At 65.0% G+C, this 25,600-nt stretch overlaps 2 protein-coding genes across 9 annotated transcripts; both read right to left on the bottom strand.

Moving 5' to 3' along the window:
- Positions 1 to 47: 47 nt before the first annotated feature.
- AJM1 (apical junction component 1 homolog) lies at positions 48 to 7,051 on the bottom strand. Of its 8 annotated transcripts, none has more exons than XM_043470256.1 (3): positions 6,941 to 7,051; positions 4,846 to 4,991; positions 48 to 4,770 (listed from the first exon to the last, which is right to left on the bottom strand). In XM_043470256.1, the coding sequence occupies exon 3, from the start codon at positions 4,716 to 4,718 to the stop codon at positions 1,791 to 1,793; it is 2,928 nt and encodes a 975-aa protein (XP_043326191.1). In that variant the 5' UTR covers positions 4,719 to 4,770; positions 4,846 to 4,991; positions 6,941 to 7,051; the 3' UTR covers positions 48 to 1,790. The 8 variants fall into 8 exon arrangements, with proteins under 8 accessions (XP_043326191.1, XP_043326186.1, XP_043326187.1 ...); XM_043470251.1 differs by lacking the exon at positions 6,941 to 7,051 and adding an exon at positions 6,601 to 6,744; XM_043470252.1 differs by lacking the exon at positions 6,941 to 7,051 and adding an exon at positions 6,601 to 6,709 and having other exon boundaries at positions 4,846 to 4,994.
- Positions 7,052 to 7,881: 830 nt separating this feature from the next.
- RABL6 (RAB, member RAS oncogene family like 6) lies at positions 7,882 to 25,533 on the bottom strand. Its single transcript, XM_043470259.1, has 15 exons — positions 25,165 to 25,533; positions 17,941 to 18,075; positions 16,563 to 16,610; positions 16,188 to 16,240; positions 15,249 to 15,340; positions 14,879 to 15,019; positions 14,244 to 14,349; positions 13,040 to 13,143; positions 11,210 to 11,502; positions 10,864 to 11,014; positions 10,110 to 10,325; positions 9,748 to 9,982; positions 9,285 to 9,456; positions 8,612 to 8,670; positions 7,882 to 8,534 (listed from the first exon to the last, which is right to left on the bottom strand). The coding sequence occupies exons 1-15, from the start codon at positions 25,292 to 25,294 to the stop codon at positions 8,340 to 8,342; spliced, it is 2,130 nt and encodes a 709-aa protein (XP_043326194.1). The 5' UTR covers positions 25,295 to 25,533; the 3' UTR covers positions 7,882 to 8,339.
- Between the last annotated feature and the right edge of the window lie 67 nt (positions 25,534 to 25,600).

A 25,600-nucleotide genomic window follows, 5' to 3' on the forward strand; every position in this document is an offset into this window, starting at 1 on the left:
CCGAAAATCTTCGTCGCACCCACTCTGAACAAAAAACGAGGCAGCAGTGGCTACATTCGAGTTATATTTTCCTTGGTTCGAAAGCGCTCCCCCTCTGGAAGTAACCCCAGTCCAGGGTCCTTCCTGGACGGCGCGTGGGGACGAAGGCGGAGGCCCCTGGGCAGGGGACGCGGCGGCCGGTTTGTGAGGCCGCGAAGGCGGGAGGGGCTAAGCGGGGCGCGTGGCCGGTGGGAATGCGCGGAGCCGAGGCAGGCGCGCAGGCAGGTGGAGGAGAAGGAACGAGGGAAGATGGGCGCGGGTGCACGGTCGGGGGTGAGGGCCGCGACCGGAGGTGGGGGTTGGGGGCCCCACAATTTAATTGAATCGATGCCTCCACCACCTGGCCCTGACGGGGGCCTGGGGCTTCAGGAGGGCCCTTCCGGGCGCCGGACCTCGCCCTCTTGGGCCAAGGCCAGCGGACAGCCCCGGACGAGAGCGGGTATAACGGACACTGGAGCGTGCATTCCCGAGGGCCGGAGCCGGGCCGCCAGCCTCAAGCGTCCAGCCTGCACCACAAGGCGGGGCCAGAGCGAGCTAGAGCGCCGGCGTTTGCGCAATTGCGCCCCCGACGCCCCTGACGGACCGCCGCCCTGTGGAAGTAGCTCGCTCCCGCCCCTGCTGTCATCCACGTGTTCCCCGCCCTGCTCCAGACTGGGGACGAACCTCCTCCTCGGTCCTCACTAGGGCTACGGATAGGGTCCCAGCTGGAGGGCCTCCTGGGCCGCTCGCGCTCACCCAGCTTCTGCACCTGCTCCCGCCTACCTCTGAGGTTAGGGCCGCTCTGGCGCACACCTAGGGCTGTCGACCAGGTGAGGGCAGGCAGCCCAACCCACGCCCTGCCGGGTCTGAGCTCTGGCCAGCGCCCCTCCCCTCTGCTTCCCCAGCCCAGGACCTCCTCCCCTCTGGCTGGGTGTCTTGTGCCTTGGTTGAGGACTCCCCCCGCCCCCCCCCCCCCCCCAGTACCCCGTTCACTGCTGCTTGCCCCAACCCTTGCGGCAGGGCGGGCAGCACCGGCAGTGTACCGAGGTCTGACCCAGTAGGGGCGAGGGCCCCACGCAGGTCCCTGCCGGCCCTGCCTGCCCACCAGGCCAGGACGTGCTCGGGATGCGGACACACCGAGACTAATCAGCGTGTCTGTCCTCCGGAGAAGAAAAGCCTCTGAGCAGGGTGCATCCCAGACCACTGGAAGCGGGTGGGGGTTGTGTGTTTAAAGGGACAGGACTAGGCTTTGGTCAACTCGGGCTCCTGGACCACGGCGAGCCGCGGAGGCCCTGGGCGAGGCTCCAGGGAGGCCCTGCAGATGGGCAGGGTACGGACGAGTCGGATACGCGCGGTCGGGTCTGCAGTAGTGACCCCTCCGCGCAAAGGCAGGGCGGGCTGGTCCTCAGACCCACCCCGCCTCCCAGCGGGGAGCACCAAGCGGCCGAGGACCTGCCTCTAGGGAGACCCGAGGAGAACTGGGGGAGAGGGAGCCCGGCGGGACTGGGAAGGTTGTCGCCGGAAGGGGGCGGAAAGGCGGTGCTTCTGGAGACCGCGACGGGGCGGAGCTTGCGGCGATGTGGGCGGGGCCTTGTGGACCGGGCGGGGCTTGGGTGGACCTGATGGGGTTCACGGTGGGCCCCGGGTGGACTGGGCAGGGCTTGGTGGACCTGAGGGGGTTCAGGGTGGGCCCTGGGTGGGGCTTGGTGGACCTGAGGGGGTTCAGGGTGGGCCCTGGGTGGACTGGGCGGGGCCGGGCGCTCCCCTGCGGCTCACATGATGTCATCCAAGAGGTTCGCACTGGCCACCCAGTCGAGTGCGCGCGGCTCGGACGCAGCCATGATCATGCACATGAAGGGGCGGCCGGTGCGCCGGTCCGTGGGGTAGATGGTGGTGGGCGTGAAGCGCCGGTTGGCTTCGACAAACTCGCAGAGCTGCTCGTAGACGCGCGGGAACTCGTGGCGCAGGAAGACGCCGCGCAGCCGCAGCTCTCGCTGAATGTGAATGAAGGCCACCTCGCGTGCTCGCCGGCCCGCCTCGCCGTCCTGGTCTAGGCCCGCGGTGCCGGGCGGCGGCGTCAGGATCAATGTCTCCATGTCAGGTTCGCGGCCCCGCGCGGGGGGCGGCCGTGCTGGGCTGCCGGCCGCCAGCGCCACTTTGGCGAACTTGCGCACCGTGGGTCCCGGGCTGCGAGGTGCGGGCGCTGGCCTGGCAGGAGCGCCGGGCGGGGTGGCACCGGGGCCCACAGCCACCGACACGCTAAGCAGGAAGCACTCGGCTGGTTCGTAGAGGCGCCCAGCGGCCGCCAGCTCCCGAGCATAGCTGCCCAGTGGGGCCGCGTGCGTGGCCAGCTCGCGCAGCGACAGGTAGGTGGGCGACAGCAGCAGCCCCTCGAGGCCGAAGCGCAGGAAGTTGTCTGCGGAGCCGGGGCTCGGGAAGCCCAGGAAGAGCACTCCGCGGCCGCGGGACAAGAAGCCGACTCGCGCGATGCGCGAGAAGGCGCGGTGCACCGGGCCGCTATCGCGGCAGAACTGCAGCACGTGGCGGCACACGCTGCCGACGCGGCCGTACACGCAGCGCGCCTTGTGCGCGTCCCAGTCCTCGCGGCGGCACAGGCGCGAGCAGTAGTAGGTGTAGCAGCTGTGGCAGGACTTGAAGTAGAGGCAGGCGTTGAACATGGTCTCCGTGCGCCCGCAGCGCGCGTTGGAGCACGTCATCAGGTCGTCCTCGTCCGCGCTGGGCTCAGGGGAGGCGTCGGCCGCCTGCCCCTGGCCGGCGGGCTCCTCGGCGCTACCGGCGGACGCAGGTGGCGAGCGCGGCGCCAGAGCCAGGCCCCCGGGCCCCGAGGGCCGCGAGTCGAGCAGGCGCCGCAGCTGGCGGCCCAGGCCGTCGGACGCGGGCTCGAGCGCCTGGCCGGCAGGGGACCGCGAGTCGATGACCAGGTCAGTGATGAGCTCGTCCAGCTGTTCGAGGCTGCGCTGGCGGCCAGGGGCGGGGCCGTCGGGGGCGGCAGGCTGAGACTGGCGGGGGCGGCTCCCCGGCATCTCCCAGCTCCTGGCGGCCGGGCGCTCGGCGGCGCGCAGATCGTTGTCGGTGATGGTGATCTCCGGTGTGACGTACCAGTTTCGGCCGGGGCCCTCCCCCACACGGCCCTTCTCGGACAGCGACGTCTCGGACAAGGACAGCGCCGCGTAGCGTCGGGGCGAGGTGGACAGGTTCACGACGACGGGCGGGCGCCGGCCTTCGGGGGACGTGCCCCGCGGCTCCCGGGCCTCGTGGCCCAGGAGGTTCTCATAGCTACGGCCACGGCCCAAGGGGTCTTCGCGGCGTGGCCCTGGTGCCAGGATGTTGTCCCAGGAGCGCGAGTAGTGGCGGCTGTCGGTCGCTAGCCGGGGTGGACTGGTGCCCGTGCCGCCGTGCCAGGAGGCGAGCAGCGGGCCAGGGTCCGGCGGGGGCGCCACCTGCAGCGTGCGGTAAGGCCGCGGCCCCCAGTCTCCCCAGGCTGGGCTGCCTCGCGGGTGTGGATAAGTCCGCGTCAGGGCTTCTCGATTGCGGTACCGCCCAAAGTCCTCAGTGTAAAACGCGCGGGCGGCGGGGCGGGCTCGAGGCTCCTCGGGGGCATAACGTGGGCCGCAGGGCGGGCCGTAGGCGCGGGGGGCCTCCCCGTAGTAGGAGCGGGAGGGTGGTTCCTGGACCGGGAAGGTGCGAACTTCCCCCGCGTAGTAGCCGCTCCCCCGTCTTGGACTGGGCCCCGGGGGCTCTTCGGGCAGAAAGGGCCTGGGATAGTAGCCGTCGAAGGGCGGCCCTGGGCTGGCCATGAAGCCCCCAGGGTGGCTCTCGGGTTCCTCCGTGTAGAAAAACTGGGTGGGCCCCGGCGGGGTGGTGAAGGGCACACTCCGGCGCTCGGCGTAGTCCCGGGGCCCGGGGAGCGGCCCGTCGCAGTACAGCGCCCGGGGGTCGGTGCAGTACGAGTCACTGGGGGTGGGGGTACGCGAGAGGGCCACGTGGCGAGGCCCGGGCACCGTGAGGCCGTGCAGCTGCGGGGCGGCGCGGGGCCAGGGCGCGGTCTCGGGGGGCCCGCAGGGCCGCGAGCTCCGGGCGGCGTGCTGCAGCACCGCTTCGTCCGGCTTGATGTCCAGGCGGCAGCGGACGTGGGGGGCGGGCCCCGCGGATGGCTCGACTGGCGCGCAGCGGTTGGTTGCAGCGCAGAGGGGCGCGATGCGGCCGGGGCCGCCCCGCTGCGGCTGTAGCTTGATGGGGTGCAGCTCGTTGGCGAGCGCGCGCAGCGCGGGGTACGCGGCCTCCCGGCGGGGCGACGCATCGGCCCGCGCCGCTCGCTGCGCTTCTCGGCCTCGGCGCGGCAGCACGGGTGGTGAGGCGGGCGCGGGCGCCAGGCTCGGGGGCGCGCGGGGGGCGCTCTTGGAGCGGGCGCGGCGCCGGGTCTCGCCGTCGCGGGATCGGGCACGCGGCGCGGCGGGCTCCGGGGGCGGCGCCTCCTGGCGGGCCTCCATGGTCACCCCGTCCAGCGCCTCCAGGAAATCGAAGCTTCGACAGTGGCGCTTGTTGAAATGCGCGGGCGCCGCAGGCCGGGCCATGGGGCGCTCACATGGTGGGGGCCTCGACACGGGCCCCGGGGCCGCCACCTTGATGTCCTGGTACACGGTCGACACCAGCAGGTCCGGTGGGTCGGTGCGGGTCATCTTAAAAGAAGTCTCCAGGCGTCAGCTCACTCGGCCTTTCGGGGCTTTCGCCCTGAGGGGAGACGCGGGTCAGGGCGGCCCCTCTGCAGCCCAGGCCCCGCTAACCCCCAGCGCTGGCCCGGCTTACCTGGGGCACAGCCCGGGAGGCAGCCAAGGCCTGCGGCCACAGGCACGTGTTCCATGCCGGCGTCAGAGGCACCTGCAGGGGAAGCCCAGCTGTCCAGCCACTCGGGTCCTGCCCCCTCCTCCAGATCATCCTTTCTGGGCCACTTTCTGCTGGGAGGAGGTGGTTACCAGAAAGGGGATGTCATCGCAGCGGTCCCCGAACGCCTCTGCTCACTAGTGACCACTGGCAGGCTGGGGTAGACCCCTTTTTCGGGGACAGGCCAGTAGTGGGGTAGGGAGAGTGACCCCAGGACCACCCTACTAGTGCCCACAGTTGGAACAACTGTGTGCTCACTGGGGGCCTTCACAGACTGCTTTAAGGTGCCAGCTCCTATAAAGCAGGTGATGAAGCCCCCTCCTAACGCCTAGTGCAGAGCAAGCCCCCTCACTCCCCCCCACTGCAGTCTGAAGCCCCTGGCCCCAGCCTTAAGCAACCTTAACCAGCCTCCTGCACCCCCCCCGCCCCCCCAACTGGCAGGGCTGGACATGCAGCCGTCCTCCAGCGCTGTGTCAAGGCCCAGCGCAGAGGCCCCTGTGGGCTCTGAAGTGGCCCCGTCAGGCCCAGGCGTGGCACGGAGGCTCACAGGCTTGCTGCCCTGCCCTCTGTCTCCGTGTGGCTCTGGCCGCAGCAGTGCTTCCGGAGATCATACCTGGGCCCCAAAGCTCCCTTTGCTTTGCAGGAACCGCCTCTGACTCTCCCCCTTTTTGGGGTGGTTGAAACCCACCAAGCTCTTTGGGGCTGTCATGACAGGTCCGGGAGAGTGACCCCCCATCTTTGCAGCGAGTGCAAGGCAGCCGGAAACCAGGCCCTGGCTGCCGGACCACGTGGGGGTGTGTGAGCTCAAGGAGCTCAAGGCTGCCCCCAGGTCCCTGAGCGGCACAGCAGGCCAGGAGGCTGCCAGCAGGGGAGGCAGGGCAGTGGGTGGATCGAGCCCCTGCCACCCGCTATTCTCAGGCAGGCCCTCCCCACAGCATCACGGGAGAGCTCCATGGAAACCTGAGGTTCCATGCCCCCGCATGCAGGCTGAGCTGGGGTCCACCCCTCTGTACCAGGCCCACGTTCAGACTTGGGCCACCGGCTTCTCTGGGTGCCCAGAGCCTGCACAGGCTGGTGGTGGAGGGGAGGTGGCTCAGACAGTGGTACAGGGTCTCCACCGCCTCACAGGCTGGGGGAGCATGCTCCAAGGTGAGCTCGGAAAAGCGGGGAGCTGGGCGCTCACCTGGCAGGACCTCTGGTCTGGCTGACCCTCTGTCCCTGGTGTGCCAGGGCTTTCCTGCCAGCAGAGCTGCCCCCCTGGGTCAGGGCCACCCAGGCCCAGTGCTTGTCCCCCTCTCAGCCTCAGTTCCCCCTCACCTGTCCCTGGTTTGCAGGCCCATCCCCCTCCCACCCCCTCCCACCCTGAAGCCAGGCCAGGACTGGGGGCTGAATGACAGGGTATGAGGCTCCGCCCCAGGGAGGTGACAGCCCGGCCTTGGCGCTGCCGCGGCCCCGAGGAACCAGACTGGGCGACACCCCTTCCCTTGGGGATGTGACGGTCCTCCCCCGCCGGGGTCCCAGGCCTAAGGAGCCCGGCAGGTGGCCCTCCCCGGCGCGCAGCCCGGCCCAGCCCCGAGCCCCCGGGGGTGGGGACCGCCGTCCACCGAGGGCGCAGCGTCCCCGTCCTCGTGGACGCCGCACTCACGGAAGATCCGCGGGGCAGCGGCCTGGACCCCTTACCTGGGCGGTGCTCCGGCACCGCGCCCGGCGGTCTGCGCAGGCCCGAGCGCGCTCCGCCGTCCCCCGCGCCGCCGCGGCCCCGGCACCGGCAGAAGCTTCGAGGCAGCGGCGCAAGGCTGCCGGGCCGCTCGGTGCTGCCCCCGATGGCGGCCGGCGGGACTGCACTTAAAGGGACCGCGCGGTGGGCCGGGGACCTGCGTGGCGCGCTCGCTCCTGCTTGGGGTCAAGCTGGGCGCGCGGTGAGGGGCTCTCTGCGCCCTCAGGTACAGGCCTGGGGTCCAGCGAGACCTAGGGCCGGGGAGCACCTGGCCCATCCTGCCCGCCCCCACCTTCCAGACACCTGCTGGAGGGCAGCTGGCATCCTGGCCGGCCTTGGAGGCGGCCCAAGTCCCAGCCGCGCTGCGGACAGCTCCCGGAATTCACGCCTGCGGCCGGCCTAGGCAGGAGCAGATGGGCAGCCCCACGCCCTGCTGGCCTCTTGTGCTGCATGCCTGTCCTTGTAAAGGCCTCCCCGGGAGGACAGGCTCCTCTGCCCCCCGTGTCCGGCAGGTGGAGCCCCATTGCCCTGATCGGGTGTGCACACCCCTGAACTGCATGGTGACACCTCCTTCCAGCCCCTCACACGGGGCTGAGCCAGTAAACAGTTCAGCCTGGCAGATGGGCAGGGCGCTGGCGCCTGCGGCTCCCAAGGGGCGGGGTCGGCCACGTTCCGGGCCTGTGAGCTGAGGGGCTCTGGGGCAAGTTCCAGGTCAGTTTGGTCCTGACGCTAGTGGGCACTACGAGGATAGCCAGCCTCACCAGCTGGGCTACAGAGCGCCCTTACAGGTCGGTGTGGTGCCCAGCCCCCACCCAGTCATCGCTGGCCATCTGCGTCCTGGGTGTGGAGCTCTCTAGGCACCAGAATTGGGGCGAGGGCAGCCTGCCCACCAGCCCCTCTTTGGCCTTAGAAGGCAGTCTGTATGCCCTCAGAGGGGACAGTACTCGGGCAACTGTGGGTGGTGGGTGCGCCAGGGCCTTGCTGACGGCTGGAGGGGCCTGCAGGGCTGAGGTCAGTGCCAGGTGGGAGCAGGGCTGCACAGGTGCCCTCAGGGCGGCTGCGCTGGCCCGCCTGCACGGGGCACGGCGCGAGTGGGGCTGGGCCTGCCCGAGGCTTCCTACCCCGAGAGCAGTCACCTGGCGGGGGGAAGGGCCCCAAGGCCTGTAGGCAGGGAGCTCGGGACCTTCCTGCCCACCCACGCGGACCTGGGCAGGGCCCCCCGGCAGGAGCAGCACACACAGACGCGCAGTAAAACAGGAGAGCTTTATGGTCCACGTGGTGCGGAAGGACAGTGAAGGACACGAGTGTTGAGGACCTCCTGCTCGGCCCGCGCATGCCCGAGCTCAGGTGCAAAGCCGGACGCCGTGCCTGGGAAGAGCCGCCCCCGCAGAGGCGCCAACACTGCCTGGCCTCGGCGCGCGGGGGTCCCGGTCCCGGAGTCTGGGGACGGAGGCCTGCAGCGCTGGCCGAGCTGCAGTGGGAAGCGGGGACGGCCCGCATGCAGCAGGCCAGGTGAGCGCGTGCGGCGGGCCGGGGGCGAGCAGGGGCCGGCGGGGACGCACCCCCCCTGTAAACAGCCTCACGGGCCTCCTTGGCCTGTCCCATCCCTGAGAAGCGCGGGGGGCCGGCTGCCCGCCGCCCCTCCCTGTAGGGCAGGCCCAGCCCCCAGCGCACGGGGCGCCCGCGGTCGGCGGGGCGGGGCCTAGAGCGCCTCGTAGTCGCCGCCGCCGCGGAGGGGTCCGCCAGGCGCCCCGCCGCCCAGGAAGGCCTCCAGCTCGTCCAGGGCCGTCCTCTGCGGGCCCCGGGGCCGCCGCCGCCGCTCGTCCCTGCCCTTGTCGTCCGCTCGCTCCCGGCTCCTCTTATGCTTGCTCCTCTTCTTTGCCGCCTTGTCTTCTTCCTGCAGGGGCAGAGCGCGGTCAGCGCGGCGGCAGGCAGGGCCGCCCCAGGGCGCCCGGGGGCTTGGGGCACGGGTACCTCTTTGCCCTTCTTCTTCTTCTTCTTCTTCTCCTTCGCGGGGGGCCTGCCCTTCTTATCTGCAGAGGAGAGGCGGCGTTAGCACCCCGGCCCGAGGCCGGGCCCACCCTGGGCTGCCAGGCCTGGCAGGGGAGGGCAGCCTGGGTTAAGCCGGGGGTGCGCAGGTCCTGTCTGAGCCAGGGTCCCCGGGTCCCCAGCGTGAGCCAGCACCCAGCCCTTCCGCCTCTGCCCTGGGTCTGGGTGGGGCCCAGGCTGCTCCTGCAGACAGGCGTCCTTTCCTCTCCACTCCGGGGACGCGGAAGGCCCAGGGAGGCCCCAGATGAGCTTCTAGGCTCCAGCGGCCCAGAGGAGGCTAGGATGATGCCAGGACCTGGCGAGCCAGAGGCCGTGGGTCCCCCGCCAGGCCCAGAGACCAGGCCCTCTCTCTGCCGAGGGCTCGGAAGCACTCCCGCCCACTGCCCACGCCAGCAGAGACCTCCTATGTGGCCGCATGTCAGGAGCCTGGGGAACTGGGAGTGGTCAGAGAACAGTCGGCAGGGCTGAGGACAGGGCTTCCGGCCCCGCGGTGGCCTGTCTGTGGCCCCCTCGCCCCTGCTCTGGAGCCCCGGGTTCAGGGCCAGGGCGAGGTCAGCTGGTGCCTGGCAGGAGGGGGTGGGCGCACCGAGGCAGCTACCTTCCTCGCTGCTGTCCTTGCGGCCTGGCTCTTCCAGCCCCAGCCCAAAGAGGTCGGAGTCATCCTTCAGTCTGAAGGAGGGGGCCAGGGGCTTGGGGGGCGCAGGGGGCTGCACGGGGCCAGCTTCCTCATCAGTCAGGTCGGACAGGTCCTCTCGCACAGGGAACTCGCCCTGGAAAGGCAGTAGGCGGGTCAGCTGCAGAAGCCGGCCCTCCCACCTCAGCTGTCACGTGACCCCTCGCCCTGGGCCAGGGCCCCCCCGCCCAGTGAAGACAGCCTGCGTGTGGCAGCTGCGAGGCGGCAGCACTCCCCCCCGCCCCCCCCAGCCGACCCCAGAGCAGGGTCAGCCGGGCCTGGCGTACACGGCACCCCATGGAGCTGCCCTGCAGGCCCCAGCTGGCTTGACCGGGCCCCCCAGCTGCCCTGGGCTTGCAGGCAGCGTGGGCGCCAGGCTGGTCCTCACCGCTCTCCGCTGAGCGTCTGAGTCGCTCTCAAAGTCTGGGTCGTCCATGACAAAGGACAGCATCTGGGCGGCGATGGGCCCCTCCGTGTCGCTCTCTGATGACGCTGGCTGGTCCGTGCCCTCCTCCAGCCCGCGAGAAGGTCCCTCCGGGCGGGCCTTGGTGCCGCCCGGCCGGCGGGGCTCTGCCTTCCGGGGAGCCGCGTCCCGGGGCGGCCCCGCAGCCCTGGTGGAGGACCTGAGGACCCCGAGGAGCGTCATGGAGCCCAGGCGGCTTCCTGCCTCCCCCCCCCCCCCCCCCCCCCCCCCCCCCCCCCCCCCGCCCCGCCGTGCCCCCACAGCTCTTCCCTTCCGCCCCCACACACCGTCTGGTCTCTGGCTCAGGGCACTTCTGGGGTGCTAGCACTGCGGCCTTGGGGTGCCCTGCCCCTTCCTCTGCCTCCTCCTCGCTGGACAGAGTGATGTCCTCGCTGGGGGCGCGGCCCGTGGGTGGCAGGGGCCTGCTGGGAGGCTTATCTTCAAGGTCCACGTCGTCCTGGAAACCTGCCACCATCGGGTTCCCTGCCGGGGTCTCCCCATCGCTGCAGGGAGGGCAGGCAGCCAGAGGTCACTAGGAGGGCACACAGCGCCCGCTCTGGCCTCCAGGCTTGGGCCTTTGGGGCTGCTCCGCGCTGCGTGGATGCAGCCGCGGGGCACCGGCTGCCAGGGCAGCCTGGGGGTGGTTCTGTGGGGGCGGCCGCCACGTGTGTGAGGAGGCAGAGCTGGGGGGCGGGTCTGAAAGGGACAGGGCACTGGAAGAGTGTGCCGAGCCTCCCCTGCGCGCCCGCCCCACCACCGGGAGAAGTGCACAGCGGCTCTTTGGCCCTGGGCTCCGTGCACCAGGCCCAGCCCGCACTCTCAAGCAGCGCCATCCCAGGGTCAGGCAGGGGGCGGATGCCTGCCGAGTCGCAAGCTGGAGAAGTCAGGCTGTGGCCTGAAGCCGCGCTCCCTTCCTCCTCTGCGCAACCCTGCTCTATCCCAGCGCCCAGTGTAGACGGGTGTGTGTCCCTGGAGTCCACGCCCGATGGGCCGAGGGCCAGGCTGAGGACGGCCCCCGCTGCCTCCGGGCCCTGCCCTCACCTGTCGCTGTCCGGGGGGCCCCTGGCTCCCAGTCTCTTCTCATCCTTGGCGGGGGCTGTGTCCTCCAGGAAGCTGCGGTCCAGGCTGTCTTCAGGAACGAAGTCCTCCACGTTCTGGACTTTTGCTGGGGCCTCTGTAGCTGGGGCTGGCTCTGGGGACAGCAGGCACCAGCTCGTGCTGTGATCCCCCCCGGGGCTGGACCATGAGTGGGATGGTGGGGCCGGGCTGCGGGGCTCCCTGCCCAGGACGGGGAACCCTGTCCCTCCCAGGGCCAGGGAGACACACAGGGCTTCTCCCGTCTGGAAGCTTGGGCCCGCCTCTGGGCCTCCCCGGGGGTGGGGCCTACCTGGGGGTGGGGGGGCCGACTCGGTTGCTGGCGCTGCCCCGAACAGCCGAGCGATGATGCCGCGTCGGGGAGGTGCGGCCGGCGGGGGCGGGGCCTCGGCGGGGGCAGGGGGCGCCGGGGGCGCCTGGAGGGGCGGTTGCGGAGCCGGCTGGGGCGTGCTAGGGCTGGAGCTGCCCGTGGACACTGCGCTCGGAGGCACCACGGGGGACTGGGAGCCGGAGGACGGGCTCTGTCCGTTGGTGGTCAGCGGGGACGCGTGGCCACGGCTGCGCGCCTCCATCATCTCCAGGAAGCTGCAGGAACGGGAGGTGAGAGTGCCACCTGCCCTGTGCAGGGAAACGGCCCTCCCCGCGTGAAGTCCCTGGAGCTGCTGTGCTGATGGTGACAGGGTCTCTGCCCCGGGGTCCTGGGCACCACCTCGCCCTGGCTGAGGACGCCGGCGGCTCGGAAGCCTGAGCAGGCCCTTCCTCTCGGGACCGGGCTTTCAAACAGAAGGTGTGGAGCGCAGAGCCGACGTCCTCGCCTCTAGGTGGGTGTGTGGAGACGCGGTGGGGCAGGCAGCCTACGGGGTCTTGGCAGGGGCTGGAGTGGGAGCTGCTGCGTCCTGGGGGCTGGCGGGGCACGGGCCCCACGGGGGGCTCCAGCTGCCACCTCCCCAGGGAACCTGATGCCCGAGTTCAGTTGGAGGAGACCTGGCAGGAGCTGGTCAGCCTTTGGGGCGGCGGCGCGTCCACAGCAAGGCCAGCCTGACAGGGTGGGTGAAAACACCCCCACTCCGATGACCCCTGCTGCCCCCCTCTCCGTGTCAGAACCAGTAGCTGGATCTGCCTCCAGGGAGGCCCCAAAGCCCCTCCCTGAGGCCCCTGGGGTGGGGGGGGTTGAGGAGACATGAGGGTCCCATCGGAGCTCAGCTGTAAGCACAGGCAGGACAGCAGCTGCCCCGCCCCCAGGACACCCGGCAGAACACAGGAAGCATGGTTGGGGGGAGTTTGGGGCCAGGCCTTCCCCGAGAACTGTGCCCACCCTGGGAGCTAGCCCTGATCCTCAGGCAGACAGGGCTGCCACGTGCCCTGGGCGCCCAGGACGTGCCCCGTCGCGGGTCAAAGGCGTGCCTGCCAGGACTGCTCCCCACAGGTCAGCCATCCCGCTGGATGCGCTTGGACAACACCTCGCCTCTGCTATCAGGAGTCAGGAGGTTTGGGGAGGGGCTGCGGGGCTCCCTGCCCAGGGAGCTCCAGCCCCCCTGCGCCTTCCCAGGGGCAAGGAGCTATCTCCACGGGTGTCAGCTGGGAAGCTGACGTCAAATCGGGGACGGGGCCTCGGCTGGCAAACAGGGCCACCAGGCGTGCGGGGGCCTGGGGTGGACGCGGGGCCGGTCAGCGGCGCCCTGGGCCGCTCTGGACAGAGTGGGGGCCCGGCGGCTGGTGTCCACAGCCGCACCAGGCCCGAACCCCCTCGCCCCCGAGACAGACGGCCACTCCAGGCGCCCATCACACCCACCGAGGCAGGTCCGGCTGGAAGTGCTCGATGGGCGGGGTGGCAGAGCCCGCGAGCCCGACCTCCCATCCCAGGGAGGCTGGGGAAGAGCCGTTGTCTCGTCTGCTTCCCAGGAAGGGCTGAGGCCTGCCTGCACCAAGGCCCAGGGCCTGGACCAACTCAGAGCTGACGTGACTCAGTTTTTCTGAGCAGCAGCTCCTCACGAGGACACTTCTACGCATGGCCCACTAAGCACAGAGCTGGGCTGGGGCACGGCCTGGCCCAGCGTGCACCCGCCTTCCTGCAGAGCCTGCCCGTGGGTCTGAGCGCAAGCGCGGCCCGGCCGACGCGTACATGTCATAGTTCTGGTCCTCGGTCTCCTGCTGCACGGACAGCTCCTCCAGCGTGGCATCGATGTCCAGCTGGTTCGTCTCCAGCTGCCGCAGCAGTGTCTCCCTCTGCAAACAGGAAGCAGGAGGCTAAGCCGGGGCCGTCCCAGGGTGATCGCCCCTCAGCCTGGCGGCCCCCAATAGACAACGTCATCGCGGAGCTGGGAGCCCGCAGGGCCGCACCCAGGGACCAGTGAGATGCCTCGGTGGCTCCGTGGGGCTCCAGGGGCAGAGGTCGCAACGTGCCCGAAGCACCCGAGACAGCGCCCCATCCACACAGGTGCCCTGAGGTTCGAGAAGCTCCAGCACTTGCTGAGACGCATGCTCCGCGTCAGGACGGCTTCCGCCTTCCACGCCGCCCACCACCCCCCTTCGGTCCACGCTGGGGGTGTTTTCCTGCGACTGTGTGCATGTTGTGCTCCGACAGGAAGCTCAAGGCACCCCTCAGGGTGATGCAGATCAACCCCCAGGGTCCCCAGGGAAAGGGCAGGTGAAGGGTGAGTGCCCGCTCCTGGCCTTCACGGGCCCCGTCTCTTCAGAGGGCGAGAGGAGAGGAAAGATGGCCGCTCTCACTGGTGAGCTCTGCGCCCTTTCAGAGGAAGCGAGAGGCCTGGCGGCAGGAGCCACAGGCCTGCATCCCAGGGACGAACCGTGGGGTGATGTGGATCTGCGCTCGGTGACCAGGAGGGCTGTCACCTCCGGGGGCTCGCCTTGAAAGCCCACCACTGGTCTAAGGTCAGACCCCGAACCAGACACGTCTCAGGGGCCACTGCAGGCTGCAAAGCTGCGACCGCGACGTGTGGGGCTAGGGGGGCGGGCGGGGGCGAGCTGAGCCAGGGCACAGGAAGCCTCTGCTTTTTCTGTAAACCTAAGCGCATCCCCCAACAAAAGGGCGAGCGAGACTCCAGGGAGGGCAGCCAGCCAGGTGGTGGAAGGCATGGGCTTCTCAGCCCCTGCAGCTGTCGGCAGAGTGCCCAGGCCCACGGCGGGGACAGCGGGGCGGCCATGAGGGCTGGTGGCTGCCGCAGGCCATGGCGCTGAGAAGCACCCACGCGGACACATGGGGGCCCCACAGCTGGGCCTGTGGTTCCAGAACGGTCCAGCTCCCCGACCAGCCTCGGGCACCCCGACTGGTGGCTCCAAGCCCTGCCCCTGCCGGCGGCGCTCACCTGAAGCTGCAGGAAGGGGATGTTGAAGAACCTGTGCAGGTACTTGAGGCCGAAGCTGTTCTTCATGGAGGACTCGGCGTAGCGAAAGTAAGAGGATCCCGGGGGCCTGTTCACAAAAGAGCAAAGACAGGAGAGACTGAGGCAGCTCGGGCAGGCCCTCTGGGCTGAGGATGCACCCAGGCCAAGCCGTCCTGGGGGCAGCGCCCCGGGGCGCTGGGTCGACCAGCAGGTGATGGGCCCACTGTCCCAGATGGAGACATTAGGTTCAGACAGCTTTGCTAAGCGGGGAGCCCTCCGGTGGACGCCCAGACCAGGCCACTGCAGCCGTCTGTCCCTGCAGGACCTCACTGCCCATCCCACCCATGCTCCCCAGGGCGGGGGGCAACATTCCTGCTGCACCCTGGGGCTGCTTGGTCCTGACCCCACCCAAGTCTGTCTCCAGGAGGGCCTGGGGCCCTGCAGCTGGAGGGGTGGCCGGGGTTCGGGCAGGGGCGGTGCAGCAGGCGTGTCCAGGGGCACGGGCGCGTGGAGGGGGGAGGGGGTGTCGCTCGCACATCCAGGGGTGACAGGCGTGTGCTGGGGGGGCACAGGTGCATCCAGGGGGCGGGTGTGTCTGGGGGCAGGCGTGGGCCCACCTGTCCAGGTGGTCGAGGACGTCGCGCACGTCACCGGGCAGGATGACGCGGTGCTCGCCCATGTCGCGGTAGTTCCCCAGCACGCACACGGGCACGTGGGTCGGCACCTTGGGCAGCTCCCGCAGGATGTAGTTGAAGGTCCTCGGGGGCACATGTGGGGAGAGGCCTGCCTGAGCCTCCACCCGAGGAGGCCGTGAGCGCCGCGTCAGAGGACCCCCCCGGCCCACTTCCAGACTCTGGAGTGCCAAGGCCCCCAGGTCGGCAGCTCCACGAGGCTGAGTGGCCAGGGCGCTCCCAGCCCAAGGCCGGCCCTGGAGCAGCGCTGGGCGGTCCCGGGAGTCACAGCGCCCTCGCAGGCCAGCGTCCTTACCACTGCTTGGTGATGTCAAACATCATGACCACCCCGTTGCAGTTCTTGTACACGTCCAGGAACTCGGCGTCCAGGGCCATCTCAGACTCCGCCTGCGGACAGGGAACCGAACCTCAGAGATGGGCCATGACCCACATGTGCGCACCCGCTTCCTGGAGGAGGCTGAATACGTCTTTTAAACTGAAACGACATTTGCTCTTTTTGTTTTGGGGGAAAAAAAAGCCAACGCGAGGCTAACTGGCGTGGCCACACGGAGCCTGCCCGCAGGTGAGGGTCCCCGCACTGCCTGCTGGCAGCGTCCTGCACGCAGGGCTCACAGAGGCCCCACCACAGGGACTAGTGAGCACAACTGCATCCCAGACCTGAGGACGCAGCCCCAGAGAACCTTCCAGAATCCACACCAGGGAGGCTTGTGGTGCTGGCGGCAGTGCAACATGCCCATGAAGGTCAGGGACCTGGGCCGGCGGTTACGGAACCTTCTGGCCCGCTGTCAGGAGGCCGTGCGTGGCCAGGAGGATGTGAACTGAAGGCCCTCGAAGCTGGCAGAGGCCGTCATAGGTCAGGAGGCCTGCCAGTCGAGGGGGTCCTCATGGAGCCACAGGCGGCCCACGCATGCCTGGCCACACCCGCAGGCACGCCTGTGCCTTCACAGGCCGGGGCCTCTGTGCCAGGAGTGAAGTGTGAGCTCTCCACCTGAACACCCCCCAGGTCACTGCAGCCTCAAGTGGGGCCCGGTGGGGGTCACGGACGTGAGCTGCAGCTCAGGTCAGTCTGCCAGCCCACGCGACCCCAGGCTGCACAGGAGAGCCCGCTGGGTCCCTCCAGCGCCAGCAGATGCAGTCCTCAGGAAGGCCGGGCCCGGCGGGCAGAAGGGCTGAAGCGCAGACGCCTGCTCATGACCGCCCCTGAAGTCGGGCCACGTGGAATGGACCAGCTCACCTCCTGGGGGTCGTTCTCCATCTTCAAGCCGTCGCCTCGCTTCTTGCATTTTCCTTAAGGAAAGACGGACACAGTCACGGGGTGGAAGTGCTGTGCCCGAGACGGCGTGAGCGGGGGGCCCCTCCCTGTGCCCCCGGCCCCCAGCAGGGGCCTCACGCCCGCGGGGCAGCGGAGGTCACGGCACCCCACTGGACAGCACTGGGCGCTCGCCCCTCCCCGCAGACCCAGGAGCCGACATCATGGCGGGCACGGAGCCCGGCCTTCGGCCAGCGCGCCTGCCCAGGAGCCACTCAGAGGGAGGGAGCATAGCTGTTCTCAGCAGCAGGGTGAAGAGCCTGAAAGAGAAAAAGCAGGCTCACGACGGACGCGACTCACCTTTGTCAACTACATCCCAGACTTCAACTTTCACGATGTCGTCAGTGGCTGAAATGGGGAAACAGTAGGATCAGCACCCAGTGTCAACCTGCGGCTCAGAGACGGGCCTCCAGGGCCGCGCAGATGTTCATGGTCCCCCGGGCGCCGCCCCCAGGGCTCCTGCACGGGGCAGGTGAGCACTGGGGATGCTCCTTCCCTGGAAGGCGGGCAGCAATCTGGATGTGTGCTCAGGTGACAGGACCCCCGGGTCCTAAAAGCACCCCTGGGGCAGGCTCGCGCCCAGCCAGTGCCCCGCACCCCCAGCTGCTGCGGGAAGGCCTGGTCCCAGCGATTCCACAGCTGCTCTTTGGCAGCAGTGTCTAGGGGTCGCCAGCCTGGGGTGAGGTCTGGGGCACGTCCCCAGGCGGTCGGGGGGGCTACTCACCTCCCCAAGATCCCATGGGGAAAGGGGAGAGACACGCGTGCCACCCAGAGGAGGGACAGAGCCTTCACCCCAAGCCGAGAAGGGGCACCCTGGGGGTGGGGCCCCGGTGCAGCCGGGGGCAGGGCGGCACTGCGCCCACGTGGCTGCCCTGGACCGCGGCCTGGCGGTCGCCGGGAGGGAGTCAGCAGGCCCGCGTGTCCTGCTGTCGGCTCACAGGGCTTGGTTTTTCAATGACGAGGAATGTTTAAAATGGCTCAAAGGCCTTTTACTGTCATGACTCCTGAGCACGCAGAGCGGCTCCTCTGCTCCCCGCAGGGTCCCAGCGGTCACCGACCCCCACGAGGGGGGGGGGGCTGCCATCTTGGTTATGCCTGGGTGGCTGCCAGGCGTGCTCTGCCCACCAGGTGATCCTGCCAGCAAACCCCTCCCAGGACCCTGTGGGGGTGGGGCGTCACAAGGGCCGCTGAGACCTGGGCTCTGAGGACCGAGGCGCCTGTCTGCTGAGGCTAGTGCAAGCTGCGGCTGGAACCGGCCCGGCCCGGACGGTCTGCCCCCTGAGAGCCAGGGTCCAGCCCTGGCACTAATCCCCAAGTGGGCAAGTCTCCTTCAGGAGCAGGGACTTCAGGGCAACCCCAAAGCAGTGTGTGTGGCGTCCTAGGGCTGACCCCAGGCTGGCGGTGATGGGAGAGCCCCCCCTCCCCGCAGGCTGTGACCGCCCGACCCCAGGCTGGGGGTACGGGAGAGCCCCCCACTTCCCCGCAGGCCGAGCCTGCCTGACCCCAGGCTGGGGGTGACGGGAGAGCCCCCCACTTCCCCGCAGGCCGAGCCTGCCCGACCCCAGGCTGGCAGGGGGGTTACAGGAGGAGAGTGCCCCTCCTTCTGGCAGGCCGCACCCACCCGACCCCAGGCTGGGGGTCCCAGGAGAGCCCCTCGCAGCCGGCCGCGCGCCCTCACTTTTGTAGCTCCAGTGGATGCTGGTGACCTGGATCTCCTGCGTGGGGATGTACTCCTCCACGAACTTCTTGCCCTGCAGCCGATGCCACAGCGCTGTCTTGCCTGTGTTCCTGTCCCCGCGGATCACGATCTTCACTGGGAGAGCGCACAGGTCAGGCAAACAGTCAGAGCGAAAAGCAGACTCCCGCCCCCGCGCGCATGTACGCACACCACCTGCACACGCGTGCCTCTATGCCCGTGAGCAGGGAGCCCTGGGGAAAGAGGCAGCGGACACAGGCTGGAGCGCGGGCAGCCCTGCCCTCTCGCAGGTCCCCAGGGCAGCTGATGGACACCTGGGAGGCCGCACTCAGGACGGCAGCCTCTGGGGCAGGCAGGGCTGTGAGCTCACCTCCACAGCCCCGCGTGTCCCATGTCTGCCCTTAACCTACTTTCCCGCAGCCCTGGCGTCTTGGGTGCAGGACGCAGGGTTCCTCATGACCACACGTGGGGTGACGGCAGGAAGCCTGGATTCTACTTTGCTGCCCAGCCGCTATTTAGGAGAGGCGTGCTCACACACACGCCCAGGACGACAGGTTGGGCTGGGGACAAGATGGGGACATGTCTACAGGGCAAGGTCCCAAGGTGCCTCAGAGGAGTGGGCTTCCTGCCGCCTGCAGAGAAGGCAGGGGCTTGGCCTAAGACTTCCAGAGAGCTAGGGAGCTCGGCAGAGCCAGTGGGTCAGGAGCTGATGGCTGTGGGTGGGCAGCTGGACCTCTGGGGAGGGACACAGGGCAGCCTGCAGGGACGTGCTCTGGAGACCACAGGCCAGGCTGGGGCAGCGTCTCTCTGGCTGGCACTGAGCGCCTGGCAGGTCTGGGCCTGGGGGCACAGATGCCGTATTTCTCACCCGGTCATTCTCTAGGGGGCTGTCTTCTAAGTTTTCAGCCGAGGGACACGAAGTCACCCGTAATGTGTTATGTTCCAGGACTGCGTGGCTGCGGGTATGTACTCTTTACCCTTCATGATACTGGTTTTGTCTTTTTAATTAATCTTGCCAGGTGTTCATCAACTTGGATCAGTCACGTGCACACAGCCTGTTTGTTTGGTTGGACGCCTCTGTTGATTCTTCTTAAAAATCCCTTGCTTCTGTTTTTCTTTTGTCACTTACTTCCCTTTATTTCTGTGAGGTTTATCCTGCTCTTTTTCCTGGGTTTTCAAGCTGTGGTCTCAGGTCGATGACCACAAGTATGTGGGACATCCGTTATCCAGGAACTACAAAGACTTCTTCCACCCGTAAGTTACTCAGAGATGTTTTCAAGTTTCCCCTCAGAGCTGTGCTTTTTGTTGTTCCTAACCAGTTCTACTCACTGTGGCCACAGACGTGGGTTTTGTGGGACACACACCCCGCTGTCTGCAGGGACTGCGGGGCTGGGGGCAGGCGCCAGCCGCCCCACCAGGCCTTCGCCCGCTGGGCCGGTCGTGTGCGCTGCACCCAGTCTCGGCACCCACAGCCCCAGCCCGAGGGACCCCAGAGCTCAGCCTCCCCGTGGCCAGTGTTCACCCACTGCGCGGCTCCACACCCCGCTTCCGGCCCTTCTGTGCCACCGTGAGCGGGACGTCTCTCTTACACGTCGCACGCCGCAAGGAAATCAAATCGCAATCTCCTTTCACTGGTCGAGTCTGCATGTTCACCTTCCCTGCCTGCTCACAGTTTGCAGTCCCTGCAGAGGCCCCCTCCCGTTTTCTGCCTTTTCATGATGGGCAAGGTTTTGTAAATTCCTCTTTTTGCCTGGTATTTACTTGGAAGATTTGCAATTTATTTCTTTTCTTAAAGTTTTGACACACACCTTTGCCACAGTAAAGTCTGAAGCTCATGTCCTCGCTTTCCACTTAAGCATCACTCACCACTGGTCAGCTCTGGGTTATGTGCTGACTGCGAGCGTCCTGGCTTCTCCTGTGCTCCCTGTTAGCCGTTAGGCTTCTTCACCCATCTCTGTGCCCTGCAAGCCTCCTGCACCTCCCAAGCTCACTGTCCATCTGCCTGGAGCACACAGCCCAGGGTTCATCTCGGTAGGAGTCTTGGCACAGCCTGGCCCCTGCAGACTGGAGGGCTGATTGGGTGTGCATTTCTAGGGCGACCGGGTCTTCCCCTCAGCGCCATCACTGCCAGCGTGTGGTCAGGCTCTCAGCCTCTGAAGGCATTCTGTTTGCTCTGTTGCTTCTACGATCTTCCTCTTCAATTTTGCTGTCCTGAGATTTCCACGATGCGTCCAGCTCTGGGGGTGTGAGAGCCCCAGCCTCAGGCTTCTTGGCGTTCCGCGTGCTCTGTGAGCCCCAGGGAACCCTGGCCTGCACTTCCCCAGTGACCGCCTCCTCTTCATTCTGCTCGCTCCTTCTGAGACCCCAATCACACATGCACAAGCCTGGCTCTCTTCAGAGCCTGCATCTCCCGGTCGAGTGCAAACTCCATCTTCAGTTGAAATATTACGCCGCGCCACCTACCGGCTGGCTTCTTGTTTTAGTGACCGTGCTTTTTCATTTCTGGAAGGTCTCTTTGGTTCTTTTTCAAACACAACTTTTCTGTTCAGGCTCTTGATATAATCTTACAACCGTCTCCTCCTTTTATATGTTTCTGGTCCCATCACTTTGTGGCAAACAGATGGGGAAACAGTGACAGACTTCATTTTTTTTGGGCTCCAAAATCACTGCAGATGGTGACTGTAGCCATGAAATTAAAAGATGCTTGCTGCTTGGAAGAAAAGCTATGACCAACCTAGACAGCATATTAAAAAGCAGAGACATTACTTTGCTGACAAAGGTCTGCTAGTCAAAGCCATGGTTTTTCCGGTAGTTACGTATGGATGTGAGAGTTGGACTATAAAGAAAGCTGAGCGCTAAAGAATTGATGCTTTTGAACTGTGGTGTTGGAGAAGACTGTTGAGAGCCCCTTGGACTGCAAGGAGATCCAACCAGTCCATCCTAAAGGAGATCAGTCCTGGGTGTTCATTGGAAGGACTGATGTTGAAGCTGAAGCTCGAATACTTTGGCCACCTGATGCAAAGAACAGACTCACTGGAAAAGACCCTGATGCTGGGAAAGATTGAAGGCGGGAAGAGAAGGGGAAGACAGGATGAGATGGTTGGATGGCATCACAGACTCAATGGACATGTGTCTGAGTGAGCTCCGGGAGCTGGTGATGGACAGGGAGGCCTGGCGTGCTGCGGTCCATGGGGTCGCAAAGAGTCAGACATGACTGAGCGACTGACCTGAACTGAACAAGTTTAACATATACATTTGTTTTCTATTGTGTTTTGAGAATGAAAAGTCTTAATTTTCTCACCATGTGAAATCCTTTTAAAATTTGAAATCTATTCTTCAAAAAGCTAATTAGAAGAAACTGTATAATGCTAGAAATAAACAAAAAGACCTGGTTTCTTTTTTTTTTCAGTGGGTTTTGTCATACATTGAAGACCTGGTTTCATCTGGTTAAAAAAAAAGTAACTGATCTCTACTTCTAAGTTAAAAAGTCAAATCAATCTTAGAAACTTAGACATCCCTCAAATAAACTAAGTGATTCACTGAAAAACCTTTAAGATTCACGCAAGAAGTGACGAGACGCCCTTACCTGAGAAGCGTGTGGACGTTTTACTGAACAGAACAGCTGCATTTCTATTCTGTGCCTTTTATTCTAAGAAAAGAACAGCAGCACAGACACAGGGTCAGCTAAGGGCCCCAGAATCTCTTTTACTCCGATTCTATAGTAATTCCCTCAGACTGCCACACACTGCAAGCAAACCTTTTTTTTTTTTAAATACAAAGGAAAGCTTCCGGTTTATCCTGGATGGGAATGATGCATTCCCTCTGCAGGAGGCAGGACTGAAACCCAACGATGCCCTTTGGTGGTGCCACCGGCAGGGGTCGCTGGACAGCTGGCCACCTCCTTCCGGCAGCGCCTCCCAACACAGCTTCCAGGATCTTCTTTCACAGAGTCCCTGGGATGGTGGATGGCGGGACGGCCACGAGGGCCTAAGGCCGCATCACCCTCACTTCTTCGGCTTGGCCCCACGCGTCTCTCCTGACCTCACTCCGCTGTGACACGCCCTCGGCCCTTCTCCGTGAGGCCGGCTCTAACCTTCCCCTTAAAAGTCCCAATCTCAGGCCTCACCCTGCTCAATTTCTCGACCCTTCAGTTGGGTCATGTGGTTAATCCCTCACCATGTTTTGTGCCCACTGTCTGCCTTCCACTCCCCCCTAAAGTGTACGCCCCGTAACGCAGAGACTGTGGTCTGGGTTTTTCACTGATGAACGCTCGGTAAACATTTGTTAAGCAGATGAAGGCCAGGGAAGGAGAACCTGGAAAGGAAAACGCGGCAGACGTCACAGGCAGCCAAGGCTTGGGGATCTGCAAATCAGCCCTGCTGGGACGGGTCAAACAGTCTGCCAAACACAGCTGTTCATTTCTGAAAGGAAAAGCTCCCTTACCTGTGACCTACCTCCCAAAGCTTTCTTCAGTTCTAGCACTGAAATCTGACTGGCCAGGGCTCTGGCTGTCCCAACACCTAGAGGTTTTCTTGGTGAGGAATGCAGTCCCTAGCAAGGGCTCGGAATCCACAAGAGCCGTGTGTCCTCACTCCACCAAACACAGCTGGCCACCCGGGTCCACCAGGAGCAGAAAGAGCAGGCAGCTCAGGGAGCATCCTGCCACTTTACATGCGGATGGCTTCTGATCCACGATGTGGGCCCGGGTCTCACTTGTTCTGATTCAAAATGTGAGGTGTATGCTGGGACTCTGTGCCTGTGAGTCACTTCTCAGCATCACAGCAATTTACATGAAAACGACTTATCTGCCGCAGGAGAAAAAACTTCTGTAAGAGCTCTTACCTATAAAATCCTGAGTCCATAGTTATCAAACGGCTGGTGTGCTTCCTTAAGTAGGATGTTTTGGAAAATAAATACTAGAAATGTTCTTTTCTACTGACTAAGAAAGGAAATAAAGAAGTCTGAGAAGTGCGTATTGGCCCACGACGGGCAGCATCAGCCTGAAACGTCACACAGGCATGGGGCTTGGTTTCTCTCAGCCGCGCTGCACTTCACTCCCTCTGCTCCACATCAGAATCTGCTGCCACGCGCCCCCCCATACCTGAAGCGGGGTCTCTTCTCTCGAAGGACTCCAGTGCCCTGACCCATCCCCCCAACCCCAACCAGGGGGCGTGTCCACCAGGGAGGACTTTTCAGAAGGTGAACATTTTCCAGGCCAGTTTCCAAAGAAGTAAGACTAAATTTTAACAAATAATACCATAACTAATAAAATTAAGCAGAGACATTACTTTGCCAATAAAGGTCCGTCTAGTCAAGGCTATGGTTTTTCCAGTAGTCATGTATGGATGTGAGAGTTGGACTATAAAGAAAGCTGAGAGCTGAAGGATTGATGCTTTTGAGCTGTGATGTTGGAGAAGACTCTTGAGAGTCCCTTGGACTGCAAGGAGATCCAACCAGTCCATCCTAAAGGAGATCAGTCCTGGGTGTTCATTGGAAGGACTGATGTTGAAGCTGAAGCTCCAATACTTTGGCCACCTGATGCAAAGAGATGACTTATTTGAAAAGACCCTGATGCTGGGAAAGGTTGAGGGCGGGAGGAGAAGAGGACAACAGAGGATGAGATGGCTGGATGGCATCACCGACTCAATGGACATGAGTTTGAGTGAACTCCGGGAGTTGGTGATGGACAGGGAGGCCTGGTGTGCTGCAGTCCATGGGGTCACAAATAGTCAGACATGACTGAGCAACTGAACTGAACTGAATAAAATTAAATAATGGGAACCAAATGTGAATTATAAAGGCATGTGAAAATGAGTTTTTTAAAAAAAAATATTTATTTACTTTTGGCTGTGTCGGGTCCTAACTGTGGCGCACAGGCTGTTTTTGTGGCACAGGCTTCTCTCTGGCTGTGGTTGTGGCCCGTGGGCTTAGTTGCTCCTGGGCATGTGGGATCTTAGTTCCCTGACCAGGGATCAAACCCATGTCCCCTGTATTGGAAGGTGGATACTTAATCCACTGAACCACCTGGGAAGTCCCTGAAAATGAGTATTTTGATTTACTATTCTCTTCTGGGAATGTGAGAGAATTACACACAAAATTGGGTAGAATACATGCAAAACGATTCCTCTTTTAAACTCAAAGTTTTTCCAATCAGTTTCTTAATATGGCACATTGTTAACTGAAATACAGGGGTCATCACAGAGCTGGGCAGGCTCCTCTAAAAGTCGGAAATGGGGGAATGTCTGATATCTTGTAGCAATATACGGAAATACTTAAGAGGGAAACGATTTAGAAGCAGAGAACACATTAAAACAAAAACAACTTCAAATACTGCTACTGAAAAGCCAGCAAGATGGAAAAACTTTAAAGAGGTCAAGAGGGCAGTCAGCGTCTTGGAGCTAAACAATTTTACATAATTTATAGCTGAGGACTGGAAAACGATCTAGGCTTTAAGGGCATCGGGTAAATAACTCCTCCTTCCCACAGGAGAAGAGAAGTCTCTGCAGTAACAAGAGTCTGTTCCTTCTGGAGCTCTTCTAAATATATCTCTTACAAATACTTCTTTTTAAAAAAGGAGAGCAAGAACGAGCGGCGCAGCTGACATTCTCTCTTCAAACTGAATACCAAGTCTACAGAGAAAAACCCCGTAGGTCAAACTAGCAGGCCAGCGGAGTCCTCCGCTCCGTCCTCTTGCGGGTGGCCACACGGCTCATGGGTGGAGAGCCCGCCACCTCTTTAAGACCGAGTCACAGACCACAGACTCGCCCGCGTTATGTAAGAACCCCTCTCAGACGGGGTCACCTGGGCCAGTCAGGGAGTCGCAGACGCACCCGGAGCCGCGTGGACGAACCGCACCGTGCACACGGGACGCACGACTGTCACCCCCAGGCCAGCATTCCTGGGGAATGACCCACAGGTCAGACGGGAGAGCCGCGGGCCGAGGCGCCCGGCCCCCGGGCCTGGGGTCCTCTGGGCCCTCCTCGCCGGTCCGCATCACCTCCCGACCCCACGGGAACGCCCCGGGGCCCCCCGCCAACCAAGCAGGCACAGGCAAGGGCTCAGCTCGCCGAAACGCAGACCGCAAGGCCCTCGGGTGCGACGAGTCCCCAAGCGCTTCCCGGGCCGGACGCTACCCAGATTCGGCGCGGCCGGGCCCCCACCCTCCCCACACGCCCCGCAGGCGCCCCCGCGCCGGGCCGCACTCACTGTTGTACTGCACCCCCTTGGCGAAGCGCCTCTGCAGCGCCTGGTTCATGGACTGCAGCCCGGCCGGGATGTTCCTGTCGCGGCCCGGCGCCTGCTCCGACCCCACCAGCTTCTTGAGCGCGGAGAACATCTTCCTGCTCCCACGTCCGAGCCCGGTACGGCCCGCGAGCTCAGCGGCGGCGTCGGCGCGGCGCTAGTCGCACCATGTCCCGTGTTCCGGCGGGAAGACGCCGGCCTGCAGGGCGGCTCGGGGGCTCAGCTGCGGAGGCTCCGCTCCGGCCCCCACGGCCCCCGGCGCGGCCGCTCTGTGCTCGTCAGCGCCGCCATCTTGGCGTCGGCTCTGCGGGGCGCGCAGCTACGGGGCGCCACGAGGGTCACGGGAGAGCGGCACGCGTGCGCAGAGCGCTGCGGGCGTGGGGGCGTGCGGATACGGGGC

The sequence above is a fragment of the Cervus canadensis genome, chromosome 5 (genome assembly GCF_019320065.1).
Source record: "Cervus canadensis isolate Bull #8, Minnesota chromosome 5, ASM1932006v1, whole genome shotgun sequence".
NCBI classification, from domain to species: Eukaryota; Metazoa; Chordata; class Mammalia; order Artiodactyla; family Cervidae; genus Cervus; species Cervus canadensis.

Coding starts and splice junctions, on each gene's coding strand:
- AJM1 (XM_043470256.1), bottom strand. CDS start 4,718: ATGACCCGCACCGACCCACCGGACCTGCTGGTGTCGACCGTGTACCAG.
- RABL6 (XM_043470259.1), bottom strand. CDS start 25,294: ATGTTCTCCGCGCTCAAGAAGCTGGTGGGGTCGGAGCAGGCGCCGGGC. Junction 18,076..25,164: donor CAAGGGGGTGCAGTACAACA/GTGAGTGCGGCC, acceptor GCGCTCTCCCAG/TGAAGATCGTGATCCGCGGG. Junction 13,144..14,243: donor TCCCCTTCCTGCAGCTTCAG/GTGAGCGCCGCC, acceptor TCCTGTTTGCAG/AGGGAGACACTGCTGCGGCA.